Genomic DNA, 19,962 nt, shown 5'->3' with positions numbered 1-19,962 from the left:
TCTCCCCCTCTCCCCTCTCCCCTCTCCCCTCTCCCCCTCTCCCCCTCCCCCTCTCCCCTCTCCCCCTCTCCCCCTCTCCCCTCTCCCCCTCTCCCCCTCTCCCCCTCTCCCCCTCTCTCCCTCTCTCCCTCTCCCCCTCTATCCCCCTCTATCCCCCTCTATCCCCCTCTATCTCTCTCTCCATACCGTCTGCAGTTATCGATTCCATTACATTGTTGATTATTTGAAAGATCCACGTTTGCTGAAACTTCCTGTTCTTGCAACTCGGTGCCTTTTCTCATTGGGTTGCTGTGTGTGTGTGTGTGTGTGTGTGTGTGTGTGTGTGTGTGTGTGTGTGTGTGTGTGTGTGTGTGTGTGTGTGTGTGTGTGTGTGTGTGTGTGTGTGTGTGTGTGTGTGTGTGTGTGTGTGTGTGTGTGTGTGTGTGTGTGTGTGTGTAAATTGTAAAATAGAACACGTGAGAGATACCATGGAGTCTTTGTTGTTATCGTGCATATTTTGATTTGATTATTTTTTTTGGCAGGTGCGCAGCAACCAATTACCCAGTCTGTCGGCTCTGTGCGCTACCGAGAGGGCTTTTCTGCTGCCCACGCTGGGCGACAAAATGTTGCCTCCACCTGGCACCACCTTCCAGGTCCGTGCCGAGACTGATCCTCGTACCATCCACAAGGCATTGCACAAGCTCTTGATGTCATACAAGGTGACTAATTGTTGGTTCCGGGCTGTGCTGGGTTGGGTGGGGGGGGAAGGGTTTTCATTTGAACAAACGTTTCAGCTCAGATCATGTGACCAGAACAATGTTTTTGAAACTGGTGACAAGTAATGTCCCCTGTACACAAGGATGCACGAACGACATTTTTTTCCATCTTTGGGTTGATTTTTTTCATGATTATTATTATTATTTTTTTTTTTTTTACAAAGTTGAGGCTCATGGAGGAGTTAGAACATCCGACGGATCAGGACGTAACAGAACAAAAGGAACAGTATAAAAAGAGAGGAAAAGCACCAACAGTTGGGTTTAGGAAGATTTGGAGAAATAAGCAATGTGGTGAAGAATGAGGGTGAGGGGAGGACACACGGCTGGACAAGACAAATACAGCCGCAAAGTCTCAGGAAGGAAAAACTGGAAACTTCGAAAGAGGTGGGGTTAATGAGGGCAGAAAATATCGTTTTGTATGGAGAATGATCTGAGATGATGGTGAACAACTGTCATTAAGACCTGGAGGGAAGAATGACATTGAGGAGAATGTGGAGATTGGTTCCACAGGTGGGAGAACGAGAAACGAATGAGTAGAGATGAGCTGTGATCCTGGATTTTTTTTTGATTTTCAATAGAATGGGGTTGATGGTGGACCACATGCATCCTGCATAAACTTGGGGTGGGGGAGGGGGGGGTATTGTGAGGGGAGTGGTGGGGAAAGAGCAGAGTGTACAAGACCAGAAAGGAGGCGGCAGAAGACAGAGACCACCAAACCCGTCTGTGATGGGAAACTGATAGGCCCATAGCTTTGACTACATCACAGGAGATGCCAATGATCCTGAAGAAAGCTCCACCCCAAGCCTTGGATCACTGTGTTTTTTAAAGAAATGCACTCCTGTGTGTCATCCACATCCCTTTAAATTTGATTATTATTTGGAAGAAAACGGCACGTGCGCGTGCCTGCCTGTGTATGCATGCCCGTGTGTGCCTGTTCATGTGTGCCGCATACCTATCTCTTGCAAATTATGTCAAAGGATATTTTGCTTCCACATCCTCTTTTGGCATCTGCTACTGTTTACCAAAGTGGTTGTACATAGGATGGCCAGCTTAACCTCCTCTGTGAAGCATGCTCTCGCAGATGCATTTTTCAAAATATTTGAGCTCTTGTTGAAAATACAGCATTCAATGTGTAATTATTTTGTTGCCACGGTAGTTGTGATTATTTATTTATTTTATTGCTTTCAGCCTGAGTATTGTGTTTGGAATTCCAAGGACAATGGTGCGTTGTGTTTGAAACACCCGGCAATGCATGAGAGTCGCGGTTTCCCGAGAGCCTCGTGGTATAAATCCTGATTGTGTCCTTTGGACATCTAACACGGAATTGATCGTTTGGTGCTCTTGTGTCTTCAGTCGTAATGATTTTCCTGCTTTTTGACCACATTTTAACTTCGCAGGATGAACGTCGCGGTCCCACCTTGGTGTCTATCCATTCTCCGTGGCCGTGCAGTCGCTTGGCTTCCTGCATACCCTCTCTGTTGGACTTCCCGTGTGTGTGTATCGGACCGTCCGTCCACTCGTCGCTCTCCCCTCTCGATTGGCAGCGCCACTCAGCTCGGCGCATGATTCAGGGATTCCTCTCGCTCGATGCCTGTCTCACTCAGGCCTTCCACTTGGCCAGGTCACCGTGCTGTCTGTCTGTCTTCCTCATTCGTTACACGGCCGTTCCATTCAGTCGTTCTGCACAACGCTGTCTTTGCAAATGTCATTTGTATCTTCGACAATTACCCCTTTTCTCGTCGTGTAGTCTTTCCTTTATCAGGCTCTTGCTTTCCACCCTGTGATCTTCCTTTTCGACCACAGAGTAAAGGGTGTTCAAGAAAAATTCAAATCCAGACACACAAATTGCTTTTGCTCCATTGTCGCTCGAGCCCTTATATCACCTGAAACATGTGCTAAATAAACTCGAGAGTTCATAGAACACCTCACCTCACACATTGTTTACCTATTTAATTAAACTTAAATAAAATACAGGTTTTAATGGTTTTAGAAAAAAGAATTCCGGAAGTTTAGCACCATCGATGGTGTCTTGTACACCACCTTATTTAACACGTCCAAGTACTGCGAAACGGAAGGGTTTTGTAAGTGTCAAAAAGATGATTTGTGTTCGACACTGTTAAAGTATATGATTCAATTTAAATAAAATAAAGGTTTTAAAAGTTGTTTTTAAAAAAAAATCCAGGCGTTTACCGCTATTGACGCAGGATCTTACACACCACCTTATCCACCACGTTACATGAGTTATTCATTCCTGTTGTTTGTGTTTTTATGACGTCCTGTTTTGGAATGATTTTTAATTTGGTTTGACATGGGCACAGAGTAAACAATTTATTTTATTTTATTTTTAATCTCACTCCCCTCTTGATAGCGTTTCATCAAAACGACAGTTTTTAACTGAATCCAATTGTCCCAAGAATCGAACAGAAAACGATTTGGAACCAAACACCATGGCATTGATCATCTTTTCATTAACACAGGAAGCTTGCTCCGTTTATTGTGAGGTTTCACTCTCTCTTTTACCAATGTTCATGCAACAAAGGGGTTGTTTCTATTTTATTTTCTTTTTCTCTGCCTTGTTTGGGCTTCAATCATTTCAAACCTTTCATCCGACCTGTGCAGGTACCTGTCTGTGCCGGTGGGGAATCTACCCGAAGACGTGCCGGCCTTCGCCTGTGACCTCTTCCTGTCTCGCCGCCTTCGGCAGCAGGGCCACCTCCTTTGGCTGGCCCCCGGGTCGCGGCCTGACCTTGGAGGTCGCGAGGTGGACGAAGCGATGTTGGTGGCGGAGGGAGCCGGCGGCCGCTGCTCGTCCATTGAACTCTCACAGTCTGGTGCTTACGATAGTGGTACGGAAGATTGTGCTGTGATCTCTGGTTTAAAAGTTCCTGATGTTCTTGGCATTTTATGAGATGCTTGTTCAATGTTGAACATTTTCCTAACGCTATTTACCCTCGCCAGAGGTGAGGGTATTGCATTTTGGTCCGTTTGTCTTTTTGTTTGCCCACACAGAATGTGCTGGCCGAGGCCACAAATGCCACCTTGTGGTAGCCAGTAGTACACGTTATCCTTTTTAAGCTGAGCTCCTCGAAACAGTACTAGCAGGCATACCCAGCATTGCCCAGTGCTGTTCCAAACCTGTTGGCATTTTGAAGAAATCAATTTTTTTTTTTCCTATTTTTTTGTTGGGGGCCGAAAACACTTCCCGACACCCACGAAGGAATAGGATCGGGGATCATTTCTTATTACCTTTCACATAGCTACAAAGGCTAAGGTACTATAGAGCGATTTTAAAAAAGTGAAAATCTAAACTACAGGGTGCCCCACAGAAAACCAGGAAATTTGAGATTTATTTTGCCCTATTTTACCATATCAATAAACTAACATATAAATAAAGTGTATCTTTGTTTTACACTACAACTAAGTTTGCTTTTGTTTTGTTTGAAAATAAAGTGTGTCTTTGTTTTACACTGCATCTAAGTTTGCTTTTGTTTTGTTTTAAATAAACTGTACCAAATTTCCTGGTTTTTCTGTGGGGCACCCTGTAGGATAATACCCACCACCACTCCACAACCCGCCCTCCAACAATACACACCACCACCACCTTACCCACCCCTCCAACATTTTTAGTGTGGATTGGTATCCGGCGTGTGGGGAAGGGGATACTGAGCACTGCCTTGCTGGGTGAGCTTTTCCCTGCGGTGGTTTCATGACGTGTTGGACGTTGAAAAGCCATGGAGTTGTTCGCCTCATCTCGGTTACTTTTTGCCTGCTGTCCCCACGTCCCTTTGTACACTTTATAGTGGCCTTTGGTGGCCTCAAAACAGACATCAAGGCTAAAGTATGGTAGCTTAAAACCTAGCCCCTATTCTGAATTACTTACACCGAACATGTGAGGCCTCTCCATGCTACGGTTCAGCCTTGAAAGAATAATGTGCAAACAAACACTTTAAAATACTAACAAGACAATGACAGAATGCTTTTTCAAACCATAATTCTGCCTTTTGTTGTTTTACATTAGTTGAAGACTCGTAATCGAGATTGTCTTTGTGCTCCGTGTGATAAATTCATTGTGAGACATCAGTGTACTCGTGTCCGTGTAACAAATGTACAAGTCAAGTGTTGACTAATGTATATGGTGGAGGAATCCCCGCATCGTGATCCAAGGAACGGGACCACGAAGAGGCCAACTCGTTTTATTGAAATGTCTCTCGAAAGCTGTTACTTTTGAAAATTTGTGTCGGTTTTGAAACAAAACCTTGAATCGTTTTGATTCTCGACATCGCCAATGTTTTGTCTCAAGATGTCTGCAGTTTTCTGCAGAGTTCCTTTTGAGAAATTGGTTGTTTGAGCCTTTTGTGTCCGCACAGTGTGCGTGGAGCTGCAACTCCAGTTCCTGGCCGTGAACACACTGCTGCAGTCACATCACGTCAACGACATGGAAGGAGGAGGTGCCGTGTGCCTCTCCTTTGATGCCATGCCAGCTGCCTCTCTCCCTGACATGTTGTCTGGTGGCCCGGCTCCAAGCATACCCAGTTACGACGAGACGGCGCTTTGCTCTCAAGCCTTCAGGCACGTGTAAAGTTCGGTTTCGTTTCCATTTGTATCGCCCAAAGCCATAAGCTGTATCCATAGCCTTTGTTTTCTTGTGTTGTTTTAAGAAATGAAATATCTTATCTAGGATTGTGGAAGAGCATGGTGTGTCGGGTGAAAAGCCAATGCACTGACAGTGGGGAAGGAGGGAAAGGGTCAAATAAAAGAAGAAAGGCAAACCATCAACAGGATAAGAGGAGGGGAGGAAGTGGTACAACCTGCAAGGAAGAGAGTGGGGTTAGGTAAGGTAATCAGGGGTCGAAAAGATCATGGTAAGGATGTTGGATGATGTGAAATGGTAGTCCACCACCTGCTGGATGGAACATTTGTACAAACAGTAAACCTGGGAGCTAGACCTGAGAAGAGGGGATAAAAAATAGGCCAACGACGTGTCTGCGATGAGAGAAACAGGAGTTGAGCTTTGCTCTCATTATGGGAGATGTCGATAGCTTTCAATTCCACAGAACGCAGAAGAGACGTGTGATTGTAGGATCTCAGCCCATAGGGAGAGCAGTACTCCATTGGGTAATCAACAAAGACCTCAGAATTAGGATGAGTACTTCTGATTTTTCAAGGAATGACTTGGCCCAGCGGTAAATGCTTCCCAAAGTTTGTACCTGGCTTTGGAAGCCAGCGATGCTGTACGGGCACCCCAGGAGAGGTCTTGTTTGATGGTGAGACTGTACCTCTTCTCGTGGCTGACTAAGGAAATGGATCGATGGTTCGTTTGACAATCCTTCCGGAGCGATTGTGAGTTCTTATCAGGATTGAAGGACGTGTTCCATTTGTAACTCCAGCATCTTATCAATTCCAGAATAACAGTGTGTGTTGTGACACATCTACTCTCTGGCAGTCAGTGTGACAGGGGTATTTCAAAACATCATGTGGAGTCATCTGCGAAAAGGAAGAGATGTTTTACAAAGCGAGGTTATCTTTATTTAATTGTTTCCAAATTTATGTTTTTGTCTATTGTTTGCAGATTGGTGAAGGGGATGGTTGCTGGTTGGGTGAAAGAGGTGACCCAGTACAGCAATGTGTATGCTGATACCCAGCTGATTCACTTCTACCGTTGGCTGAGTTATCCCTCTTCGCTGCTCTACGAACCGGCATTGCATCGTTCATTGCACAACATGATGAGCAAGTTGTTCTTACAGTGAGTCCTCCACTGCGGAATGACTGTGGTTAGTGATGGTTGTGTGGTTGATTAAATATCGCAGGACCTTCCCAACAGAACGGACTTTAAGTGTGAGAAATGGTCATTGTAATGCTCCCTGACCTTTTTGTCATAGATGTTTGAGGTAGCTGTAGATTTGTAGTGTTGAGTTCGCTATGGGATCATGCGCTGGAGCGGCCCGTCGCTGCGTCCACTTTCCGTCTCCGTCTGGCCATCCCCCAGGCAGATGCCTGGCCCATCCCCATCTCCTTGAGATGCCGATTAAACTGCTGCAACCACGACGCATGCGGTCGTTCCATTGGCCTCCACTCATGAGGCTCCCTCGATGAGAGAATCTGGTGAGCAGGATCAACGTCAGGAAATCGAGCCAAATGTCCATACGGCAGCAGCTGATGCTGACGGACCATACAGGTAACAAATCTCATTTGAGTCTCTCTCAGCAACGGCTTGTTGTACACAAAGTCTGACCAGCGATAGCCAAGGATTCTCCGAAGAGACCTGGTTAATACAGTCCATCGGAGTTGTCTTCATCTCAGATTCCTTGACAGAGTCCAAGTCTCATATCCGAAGAGCAAGACTGGAAGCACCAAGGACCTGAAGACTCGGACTTTCGTCCTCTTGCATTGGAACAGACAGCGCCACACCCCATGATCCAGTGAATCCATGACTTCCCAGGCCCGACCCAGACGTCAATTGACCTCCGGCTCGTAACCTGTGGAGATATGAATATCACTGGTAAGGTAAGTGAATCTCTCCGTGTCAACGAGAGTTGATCCGCCACGCTGGTATAACACCTGTCGGTGTATACTGCTCCTGTTTTTAGGTGATCCGCCATTCATATGTGAATCTGGTTTCACCGGTGCAGAGATGTCTATGTTGTAACGAGTTGGTTCCTTATCTAGCCTTGAGTGATGTTTTTCTCCAGGGCAAGTTGTGATTTTTGTTTGACGAAGCGATGATTTGGCTGTACATTGTGTCTTTTGAGTTTCATGTTGACAATAGCCGTAGGAAGCTGTACCTGGTCTCGTGAGGTCGGCAATGTTTGGGGCACCTTTTCTAGCCATCTCCTGATGCAAGGTAAGCCGTGCTGTCGTGAAAAGGACTGCTTGATCATCCATGGCACTGCCAATCTATGTTGTCTTGTGCAATACTGGGCGACTAAAGCTCTGAACTTCCCTCTTGGAGGTTTTTGATTACAGCTCTCAGCGAACATTAACACCACAGGTTGAGAGTGTTTCATACAAATGGTTTCAATGGCTCGTGACGTGTGCAACACCACTTCTACTATGCCACCTCTCCATGTATGGTCTGCAACAAGTGGACACAGGGTGGTTGGTGGGTGGTGGGTGGCTGGATGCATTGCGTAAAGTGATTGTCAAATTATTGGGTTGCACCTGGACTCGACTATTGTATGAAATTGTGGAACCTTAATTGGTAAGACCTGATCGAAAGTTGTCATACAAACTCGCACCAGTTGATCCATGGTTGGGATTTTGAAGACGTGATTTTTGATTTGTCTTGGCTTGTTTGCCCTGAATCGTTGCATCATCAGGTCATTGTTCATGTCATTCGTCATCGTCTATTTCATGCATCCCTGGTAGGATCCCTTGACAAGGAATTAACATCTGGCCAGCTCTAACTTGAGCTCGGAAGGTAAAGGGCACCGGACTTCACCCGATTCTCTGTACGGAGTATCCTCCTACCTCCACCCTCAGCACATCGTTAAAATGTCAAACCTAAAATCTGAGATTGTTTTGTACCTGTTTGCCTACTATACCTGTTTGCTTTCTAGGCTTGTGGCTGAATTCAAACGACTTGGTTCGACCATAGTCTACGGAGACTTCAACAGACTACTGGTTTGCACCAAAAAACGCAACGTGGCTGACGCCCTCGCCTACGTCGAGTATGTCACCAACAGGTGTGTCAGATGGTCCATATTGGATAATCTGCCTCGTATTGCCTCGTTGTAGATTTGGATTGACTGATGTACACTCATGTCTGCTTCCCAATAGTATCCAACTCGTTTGGTACACACCACACAAAAATATCCAACTCGTTTGGTACACACCACACAATCGTATCCAACTCGTTTGGTACACACCACACAATCATATCCAACTCCTTTGGTACACACCACCCAATCATATCCATCTATTTGAGTTTTGTAACACTTTATTCGGTTTCTTGCATCCACCTTGTTAGCTCTTATCGCAGCTTTTATTCCATAATCCGTGATGGACTTGTTTTATCTCCTTGGTTACAGCATTCCTCGATGACCATCATTTAAACCGTGCATGGTATGTTAGTGTATGACAACATTATGTTCAGGACAAATAGGATTACACAAATTGAAATTGAATCATCCATTGTTATTGGTTGGTTTCTTGTACACAGACATATACAAAGAACCGTAAAATTGCCGGTGGCCCTTAACATATGAAAGGGCCAATCTTTCTTCTTTCTCCATCTCTTTTGTGAACTTCATGCTCAGGAAAACATGGCCAAGTTGTGCAAGAACGTGGTTCACCTTATACCAATGCGCAATGGTGAATGTATTGTCAACGCACCTGTTCCTAAAACGTCCCCCCCCCCCAAAGAATTTCCATTCTCACCCCTCCATTACCAGATTAGACACCACTTCAGACACCAGAGAGCCGATTGCTATTCAAAAAAATCAGTCGATGGTATCCTGCTTCGTGTACTTCATGTATACCTCAGGCTTGATTTTTATTGGCCAAGTCAATTGGGACATTCGTAAAGAGGGAAACCACCCAAAATGACCCCGTTACCTCATAATCCCAGAATTTAACGTTTTTCAATCTTTCCACAATTTTTTCACTAATTTCAGTCATTTTAGTGTTGCCCACCAGTCTGCTGCTGGATAACCTCACTCGGTCTGCATGAGACGGGGTTTATAAAGGGAACAAGTGACCTTAACGGTCAATCTTGTTCGTGGATTTTAAGTAAACCATGAAATTTTATGCCTGGTGTTGGCTGATTATGGCGGGCTTGGGATCCTCAGGTCCCGAGTTCAAATCTCGCTCGGTCGTTGAATTAACACCGGGTGGGGTTGACTCAGCCTGTCTTCCTTCCGAGGTCGGCAAAATGAGTGCCATCTTGTTGGCATGATTGAGCCATTTGGATATCCTCCATCGGAGTCGCGACCCGTCCAGGATTGTGCTCAATAGCCCAGGAGACTGCTTCGGCAGCACCGACGCTCTGTACAGAGTATGGTCACGATGGAATGAAATGTATGTGCATACAGTATATGCAGTGGTAGTCCTGCGGTTTGTAGCTACTGCACCGGTTTGTGATAATTTGGTATCAAGTCCATTGTTGTTTAGATTTGGCAGTTTCTGGTACATACGCTCATCGTTTAAAGGTACTTACACCTATTGGAATGATCGGTTACTTCATCCATCACTGCAATAACCTTGCCCTTGTCTGCAAACACAAAAATCGAACTCGAATGGCACTCGGAAGAGCACATGTTGACGAGTAAAAAAAACTGAAATTGTGGTTGAATAAATAGCTTCAGGCATTTTTGAGTAAAAGTTTGCAAATATGTTACACACGGTGATGACTTGGAAGAACCTCTTTCCCTGCTTGCTACCACTGAATTCCGAGATCTCACGGAAACCTTCGAGACATCATTTGAAAATGTCAACTTCAAATTATCTTGGGGTTGCATGTAATTGGTCGAGATACTTCTCCTTTTCACTCGTACCCAGAGAGATAGCAATTGGGAACTCGATCTGCATGCAGTCCATTGCATGATACCTTTCTTCATGAGGTACGATCACACAAACTATGCCCACTGGATAACAATCGACGTCAACGAGATGCATCAAGGGTGTTCCATGTCACGTGTACACATTTTTCAGCGAAATTTTGACACATCGTCTCAGATTTCACTCTTTTCTTGTGCAAGTGTTTGTATCCACGGTAAAACATTATGTGTTAATTTTCAGACCTGGGGGTCCATCGGGGCCCATTTTAAACCCCCCCCCCCAAATTTGGGTGCCCCCGGTTGACCCACAATCTTCCACTGGCCATATCACAGGTTGTAGTGGTTCGATTTGGATGATCTTGGTATCAAAATGCTTGTAAAAGCGAGATCTTTCGAATTGCGTAAAGTAAAATCACTCCGAAACAGTAATTCAAAAAGTTATAGTTTGGGGTGCCCTTTGACCTTGGACCCCCGCCCCCCAGCCAAACCGATGATCCCGATATATATATATATTTTTTTTTTGTGTGTGAGAATACCCCTTCATATACTCCAACACCTCAGCATAAATTAAAATGGGATCTCAATGGGTTCAAGTGTGATGATGGTTTTATTGTTTGGGGTCCACATATCACTAATTCTTGATTCGACATTGGGCGACGATTGCCGTCATCCGTCCAATGACATCACCTGCTGGCAGGTGACTTTATGTCTGAAATTGACAATCATCATCTCTGGACTATTATATATATATATATATATATATATATATATATATATATATATATATATATATATATATATATATATATTGGTTCACGAAAAATATAAGTGACCACCATATTAGTTATTGTTGTTTGTCTGTCTGTCTGTCTGTCCTGAGCATAGCTCCGTGGGTTTTGATCCGATCCTGATGAAATTTTGGTGGGAGGTTTATATCATGATCTAGTTGTGTTTTCCTGAAAATGGGTGTAGCCACGCCCAAAAAACATGTTTTTGGGGGGTAGCCGATTTCAATTTGCATCTTCTCCTTGGGGTTTTGTCGAATCTGACAGGGGTTTCGGTATTTGGTTAGCTCAATGGCACCTGCATAGCCCCACGGAGCTCGATTTTTCATTTTCGTCCCAAGGTCAAGGACACAAGGTCACGAACTTAGAAAATTGCGATTTTGACATAAAAATCCATCTTCTCCGAGGGGGTTGTCGAATCTGGCAGGGGTTTCGGTATTTGGTTAGCCCAATGGCACCTGCATAGCCCCATGGAGCTCGATTTTTCATTTTGGTCACAAGGTCAAGGTCACAAGGTCATGAACTTAGAAAATTTCGAATTTTGACATAAAAATCAGATGACCGCCCAAACTTTGAGAGCTAGGATGACAATATTTTTTTATGCATAATCTTGAGGTCATTCCCCACCTAAAGTCTTGAAACCATTTTTCTCTATCTCGAACACCTTGCCCGTGGCGCCCCCTTAAAGTTTGTTTTTATGCTGATTTCATCAAAATATGGATAATCCCAGGAGTGTTTAATGCCATATAGCCTATATGATGTTATATTGTTCCTGGAATGTTCCAGAGGAAGTTTTGCACCAAAGGTCATAATCCTTGACCTTTGACCTTTAAAGTTCACAAAGGTCAAATTTTCAAAGTTGTGGGAATCGAACCGGGTTTTTGAGCTTCTTCGACGAACTAACTCCATTAAGCTATAGTACGTATCCTGCTTCCTTATTTTAATGTCTACAACATTGTTTTGGGATCTTTAAAGGTTATGCAAAGTTCAAATTTTTTAAGTTGTTGAACGAAACCTGGTTTTCGACATTTTGCAGCTAATAACCTGTCACTCGTACCACATCATGTTGATCATTTTTATAATTTGGTCAAACATTATCACATTGTCTCATCCTTGACTTCTGAAACAATCTACATCGTCAAATACCGCTCGTGAACCATCGTCGTCTTCAGACTTCTATATATATATATATATATATATATATATATATATATATATATATATATATATATATATATATATATATATATATTGCATCACTTGCGAAAAATTATTCTGCCTATTGTGTCTTTTGATTTCTAAGTGTACATTTTTTTGTATAACCATCATCAAATTAAGTTATAAATGGGCTAATCTCAGTTTTTGCATATTTTGCAGTAAGTATGGCGACTGAAGATCGAAAGGAGTTCCGAAAATACTGTTGCGATCCGTTCAGCTGCCATAAAACAAAACAACGAAAAGATCTTCGCAATGTGTCAAATGATCGGTTAATGAAATTTTCTACAAAGGTGAAAAAAGATGACAGACTTTGTACTTCGTGCAGAAAAAAACTTTCTCAGTTGTCACCAGAGCGTATTGAAGAATCATCTTTGACCAGTTCAAAATTATCATCAGAAGGTACTATCGAAGGCATTACAGAATCTATTTCGACAGATGAGTATGAGGAGGTTTTTGAGCGAGAAGTAGAAGTTGACTTATTAAACCAGTCCTTATCGATGATAGGTGAAAGCCCATTCCACAAACGAAAGGCAGAAAGGAACCCAGGGTACTTTCCTGAAAAGCGAAGTAAAGTGGAAGATTCTGTGCGAAAGAAATTAGAACTAGTTGCTGGACCAAGCACTGTGGAGAAAACACAAAATACAGCGTCAAAATGTGATGAAAACTGCATGCCAGAGGTGATCAAAAGCCTGGAAGAAAAATACGTTGTTGCGAGCCGTTCAGAACAAATACTTATACTGACAATATTTGTTAGGAATATGAGCATCAGAGGGATGATGAGTGAATTCAGTTGCTCCCAAAGAATGGCTGTGCAAGCCAAAAATTTAGAGAAAGAAAATATGCTATCGTCTCCAAATCCCAAACAGGGTAAAATATTGCCTGACGAAGTGAAATCTGCCGTAACCGAATTTTACCGAGGTGATGAAGTCAGCCGAATAATGCCGGGGAAAAAGGACTGTGTGGTGGTCAGGAATGAACATGGAAAAGACAAATTCAATAGCGCCTGGTACTAAACAATCTCAAGGAACTGTTTCAGAAATTCAAACAGAAGAACCCTGTTTTGAAAGTTGGATTTGCGAAGTTCGCCATGCTCCGTCCCTCGGAGTGTATCTTGGCCGGTTCAGGTGGTAAACACAGTGTATGTGTATGTACGATACATCAAAATGTGAAACTGATGATGTTTGGTTCCAAAATGCCACAGATAGCCGAACTTCCTAGCTATCATCATGTGATAGCATGCATAGTTTGTAACCCAGCACAACCGGCATATTATTTCAGAACTTGTGAAAGTTGCCCATCAATTGAAGACTTCAAAACCGAGCTACTGAGTGCTTATGAACTCGAGGATATTGATGAAATTCAGTTTAAACGGTGGACATCCACCGACATTTGTGAACTGAGCTCCATGGTCCTGCCTTTGGAAGAATTCATTAATCAATTCTGTGAACGCGCGGTGAAATTAGTGAGACACGACTTGAAGGAGAATTTGTCATTATTGGAGACTTCTCAGAGAACTATTCGTTTGTCGTACAGGATGTGGCCCAAGGATTCCATTGGAACTGCTCTCAAGCGACAATTCACCCCTGGGTTTACTATTTCAAATCGGACGATGGTAAATTAAACCACGATTCGTTCACGATTATATCAGAATGCAATACTCACGACATTGTCTCAGTCCACCTCTTCCAAAGAATGCTCATTGAACACTTGAAATCTAGCTTTGGAAATGTAAAGAAACTTTACTATTTCTCAGACGGTTGCGCTGGCCAATATAAGAATTGCAAAGCCTTCATAAACCTATGTCGTCACAAATCAGAGTATGGTATTGACGCAGAATGGCATTTTTTTGCCACAAGTCATGGCAATGGCCCTTCAGATGGCGTGGGAGGTACAGTGAAACGAGAAGCAACACGTGAGAACCTGCGTTGACCTTACGACAGTCAAATTATTTCTCCAAAAGATCTTTTCGCATTTGCTGAAAATGGTTTGAATGAAATGAAGTTCGGTTACGGGATCCAAGAGGGGTATGACGAGGAAGAACGAAATCTGGAAGAAAGGTTAACCAGAGTGGTGTCAAAGCCACTCAATGTTCGCCTGTTTATACATTTATCGTTTTTCGTTTTTAAAAGACTTGTCTAATAATATTTTTAATAAAGCATTGCAGTGAAGTGTGATCCAAATAATTTTAAAGCAATATATGTATTTGTATATTGTAATCAGTAAAAAAATAGTGTGGTGGATATTAGAAAGGCAATACCTTGCACCAAAAACTTTAACATTTTCATGCTGACGCTCACGCTCACGCCGGGGGTATCGCTATAGCTCTCTGTTCTTCGAATAGGCGAGCTACAAACGGCCAAAACCATAGCTGGAACTCAAAAAACTTCATGCTTTCATCCCTATTTCTGAAACTGCTCTTCAAGTAAGTGAATTCAGTCTCAGCGAGGAACCCCGTATCGAGTCAGCTATTTCAAAATCTACACCAACTTTTAACGGGAAACTCAGGTTATGTCACAGTGCACTATGATTGAAAATGGTGGCTTGCCTGCATCATGGAAGCCTTTCAGGACACTCATGAAGTGAAAGTGAATTTTCTTCATCCAAACGGGCCCACAAATAGTTTATTTTTTTCCTGACATTGAAGATCACTGCGTTTTAGACATTTCTGATATACTTATTTCCGTAGAACCAAAAACTGCTACAGGTAGAACCTACACAATCAGTAATAAAGTAACACAGCTGTCAAATAAAACATTGGTTGGCAAAAAATCTTGACTATAATATGTTCGGAAAAACTCTTACTCATACGAGTATCGCTTCCAGTACCTGCATGTGCATGTGGAAAATTTATGTACAATATACTGATAAAGTGTATTGGAAATCTTGTGTTCAAATATCGTGCTATGTATTGTGGCGTATTGGTGTTCCAGCACCCGAGTCCCCAAACAATAAAACCATCATCACACTTGAACCCATTGAGATCCCATTTTCATTTATGCTGAGGTGTTTGAGTATATGAAGGGGTATTCTCACACAAAAAAATCGGGACCATCTGTTTGGCTGGGGAGCGGGGGCCCACGGTCAAAGGGCGCCCAAAAACCCCAAAAACGATAAGTCCGAGATGGTATCACCACATCTCACAGCACTCTCAGTACCAGAGTATAGTTCAGAAATCAGATTGATACGTTTTGGTGTCACCCCACCGAAGACCAATAATCCTCCAGAGGACATCCCGATTCACTGAATCAAACGTTTTACAGAGATCAACATAGGATGCAAACAGCCCCTGCCGAAACTCTCGTCTGTGTTCGGTGAAGACCCGAAGAGCAAGGATACGGTCAATCGTTGACCTCTTTGGTGTAAAGCCTGACTACTCTGGACGCTGGTGCTCAAGCAGATGGTGACAAACCCTATCAAGAATTATCCGAGCAACGACCTTGCCCGACACTGATAGGAGAGTCACCCCTTGGTATTTGCTGCAGTCCTGGGCGGCGATCACCCTTCCCTTTCCAGAGAGGGACAACAAGGCCCCTCTTCCAGTCAGTTTGGATGATGCATGCAGTTCTGTGCTCTGCCTGGAACACAGGTAACGACATCAGTGCAGCATTTGCACCAGCCTTGAGAAGTTCAGCATGGATGCCACAGATCCCTGGAGCTTTACCCCATTTCAACCGGTTCACCACAGCCTGTGTTTCCACAAATGAAGGTGGACCACAGTTGATTGGAGGGTCAGCGACAGTGATTGTAACACCCTGACATCCAACTCGATAGCTGGGGGATCAGCCTGGTACAACCGCTCAAAGTAACCGGCCCAGCAGGCCTTCACTTCGGACTCCTCTGTCAAGAGCCTACCACCCTCTGCTCTAACTGCAGTACGCCGAGGTATGGGCTTGGATGAACGCAATGCACGAATTCCCCTGTAAGCAGGATGAGAATCACTTGACCACAAGTGTTGCTCTACCCCCTCACAGATTCCTCGCACATAGGCCTCCTTGTCCACCCTTAGCACACGTACGGTTTAACGCCTCAGCTCCCCGAACAGCTCAGCTCTGCCATTCAGACTGGTCCTGTGACCATGGTCAATGGTATCCAGTGTCCCTTGAGAGACAAAATTCTTCTTCGCCCGACGGTGAGTTCCAAGATATCAAGGAAGGTGGTCTTGAAGGCACTCTACAACTCTTCAGGATTCTCCAAAGCACCCAGACCCCCAAAGCCCCACACAGCCTGTTTGCAAACAACTCAGCTACCCTCTCATCCTTGAGCTTGCCAATATCCAATCAATGCTGGGATGGTACCATTCTCCTGTATTTAAGCTGCAACTTCAGAGTTGTTACAACAAGCCTGTGGTCGGTATTGAGGAACTGAGCACTCTGGTAGACCCTGCAGTTATGGATCATCCTCCAGCAACTATCAACCAGGACGTGGTCAATCTCCTTTGCCACACTGCCAGCGTTGGAATACCAAGTCCAGCGATGAGCTTGTGGGCGCAGCAACCATGAATCGGCCATCCTCGGTCCATGAATTCTTGCAAAGTCAAGGAACTTGGTGCTCTTCAGGTTCACAGTTCCTGACCCATGGGGACCAACACACATCTCATAACCGTCCCTATCAGTTCCAGTCGATGCATTGAAATCCCCCAAGACTAGAAGTGTATCTCGCCTGGGGCACTGATCAACCATAGAATGCGTCCTTCACAGTGAGATCACTCGCCTCAGTCGGAGCATAAACAGAGACCAGGGAAACGACACCCAAGGAGTGATGAATCCTTCATCTCATAATACGCTCGTTGACCGGTGTTACCTCAATTATCATTGGAGTCAGCTTATTGGACACAGCTACAGCAACTCCTTGGGAATGGTAACCATCAGAGCGTGTAGACCAATAGTAGGGGTAACCACCCGCCATGTTCTCGCCACGATCTGGAGAGTGCTGCAATACCGATGTTCAAACACTTGAGCTCAGATGATAACAGAGACAGGTGATCATCCTCTTTTAGGGATAAGGCATTCCAGGCACCCACCCGAAGGTACCACATCAGGTTAACCCAAGGTGATCGCCTTCTGGTGGACGACACCTCAGCACCATCCCGATACACAGTACCGCAATCTGACCTGGGAATGTTACCCCATGGTTTTCCTCCTATCATCAAAGATTGGGGGTCCCGAAGGCTTTGCCACAATCCCATCATCCGGTGAGCTGCCCTGCGGAGGGAAGCCATACAGGAGGTACTCCCACAGAGTGAATTTTCAGATTTCTTTGTGTTTTTTTGTTTTTTGTGGAGTGAAGGGTTTTCCGGTGGCCAGAGTGCAAATCCTGCCACCAACCTCCTCATAAAAAGTAACCCAACTGCAGGAGAATCTCTGCAGACACAGCTGTGCACTAGATAGGGATGGCCGTTGGCTCACAAGGAGCTCCTCCACCCTTTGACAGGTTTTGTTTTTAATCCTGCTGGATGTCCATATCCAAACATCCTCCTCACCAGAAAACCTGGTGGGGGAGACGGTTTCGTCGCCGACAACCCGACCATGATTCATACATCTGATCTACAACCCGGTGTGAGTGAAGAGTTTAATCAGATCGTAGATCAGATGAATGTAGTATTTGTTAGGAATATGTGTTCAGCCTTCAGACACCGTGACAAGTTTTTCAATTGTCAATTCTATGATCTCTGGAAGCAAAGATGTGGACAACAGGAAATTGGCAGTGACCATATTGTATTTGGCCCGCTGGGAGTGTCTATCAGCTTGAGAGATAAAGCTTGGCTAACTGCAGAAATGGATGGATTCGGCACACCCAAAACCTTCAGGATAACATATTTGCCAACGTTTACTCAAAAATGCCTGGGGATGTCTGATTTTCGGAAAATTGGACTCGTCTAATAGTCTCGCCTCGTGCGCTCATTTGAAGACAAATACTTTCATTAACTGAACACACTACTGTTATGGCCCAGCTACCCATATCATCCATGCACCCTATGATTTCACATGCAATGCCATGATCCATAGCTTTATCGATTATTGATTGATTATTTGGATATTTAATGACAACTTTTGTGCACATTCAGGCTAAATTGTATCAACAAAGATTAATATACAAAAACAATTCAAATTACATTCCCCGTGGATAGCTGATCATATGTATGAAGATTCGCATCGATCATAAAAACATTGCTGGAGAAAAATATTTTAAAAGATTTTTTTTTTTTTAAACATTTTTTCTAAAATAATTATCAATCCAATAGACCACGTGACCGATTACATCTTAAATTAAATTATTCTCTTGCATTGGGTCGTAGATCAGATGTATGAAGTTTCAGATTTTTTTCAGATAAAGATTTTGATTCAACCAATTATGGCTGCAATCCCACTTCACCGATGACATCATCGTTATTACCTGGTGTACCCAATGGAGAGTTGATGACGCACAGTGCCTCGAGAAAGACTACATCCCCTTTCAAATTTTTTACCTATTTTTACCTTGTATCCTGGAATTAAGTTACATTAAATCATTAAGTTACATTCCACCTTTATTTACACATCATAACCCACAACTTCCAAGTGAAAAATATATTCCACAAATTTCAGAAAATTAATTGAAAATACAAAACTAGAATGTCTTGGTTGGATAAGTGTCCATCCCCCTTACACCAGCAATTGTAAGTTAGGTCAGGTGTAAACAATCACCTTCAAAATCACACACCAAGTTAATTCGCCTCCACATGTGTTCAGTTGTGATTCTGATTATTTCAGAATAAAAAACGCTGTTCCTCTCGGTTTCATCTGCTGAGTAGTGCATTTCACAGCAGACTCAACCAAGAGCACCAACGAGCTTTCAAAAGACCTCCAGGAAAAAGTTGTGGAAAGGCCACAGATCATAGGATGGGTATAAAAATATTTCAAAGGCCTTGAATATCCCTTGGAGCACAGTCAAGACAATCATTAAGAAGTGGAAGGTGTATGGTACCACCAAGACCCTGCCGAGATCCGGTCGTCCCTCCAAACTGGATGACCAAGCAAGAAGAGGACTGAACAGAGAGGCCAATGGAAATTTGAAAGAGCTACAGGCCTTTATGGCAAAGACTGGTCACTGTGTACATGTGACAACAATATCCCAAGCACTCCACAAGTCTGGCCTGTACGGTAGGGTGGCAAGAAGGAAGCCATTACTCAAAAAATCCCATCTTGAGTTCCGTTTGAGGGATGCAAAAAATCACTCTTGAGATTCTGAAGCCATGGGGCAAAAAGGTTTGTGGTCTGATGAAACAAAGATGGAACTTTTTGGCCAAAATGCAAAATCTACTGTTTGGCACAAGCCCAACAAAGTCCATCACCCAAAGAACACCATCCCTACTGTGAAGCATGGTGGTGGCAGCATCATTTTTAGGGGATGTTTCTCATCAGCAGGGACTGGGGCACTTGTCAGGATTGGAAGGGAAAATGGATGGAGCAAAATACAGAAAAATCCTCGAGGAAAACCTGTTGTCCTCTGCAAGAAAGCTGAAATTGGGACGGAAGTTCACTTTTCCACATGACAAGGATCCGAAGCATACATCCAAAGCTACACTGGAGTGGCTAAGGAACAAAAAGACAAATGTCCTTGAGTGGCCCAGTCAGAGCCCGGACCTAAATCCAATCGAAAATCTGTGGCATGACTTGAAGATTGGTGTTCATCAACGCTCCCCACACAACCTCACTGAGCTTGAACAGGTTT

General features: G+C 43.9%; 1 protein-coding gene and 1 pseudogene across 2 annotated transcripts in view; both read left to right on the top strand.

Annotated features, from left to right (window-relative positions):
• The window catches only part of POLE (DNA polymerase epsilon, catalytic subunit), a 153,857-nt gene that overhangs the window by 101,988 nt on the left and 31,907 nt on the right, over positions 1-19,962 (top strand). For both annotated transcript variants that reach the window (XR_015061403.1, XM_085893868.1), the window contains exons 36-41: positions 522-698; positions 2,153-2,376; positions 3,375-3,601; positions 5,123-5,324; positions 6,325-6,498; positions 8,312-8,437. Coding sequence is in view for 1 of the 2 variants with exons in the window: in XM_085893868.1 (XP_085749994.1) it covers positions 522-698; positions 2,153-2,376; positions 3,375-3,601; positions 5,123-5,324; positions 6,325-6,498; positions 8,312-8,437 (1,130 nt within the window). In the remaining variant the exon portion in view is untranslated. The remainder of the gene's footprint in view (positions 1-521; positions 699-2,152; positions 2,377-3,374; positions 3,602-5,122; positions 5,325-6,324; positions 6,499-8,311; positions 8,438-19,962) is intronic.
• LOC147019417 (uncharacterized) overlaps positions 13,711-19,962 on the top strand; it is a 6,942-nt pseudogene continuing 690 nt past the window's right edge.

Source organism: Eptatretus burgeri, chromosome 9 (genome assembly GCF_056783735.1).
Source record: "Eptatretus burgeri isolate ZD-2024b chromosome 9, Ebu_testis_v1, whole genome shotgun sequence".
In the NCBI taxonomy this organism is placed as follows: domain Eukaryota; kingdom Metazoa; phylum Chordata; class Myxini; order Myxiniformes; family Myxinidae; genus Eptatretus; species Eptatretus burgeri.
Note: the sequence above shows the minus strand (reverse complement) of the source record. Positions and strands in the feature narration are given on the sequence as shown.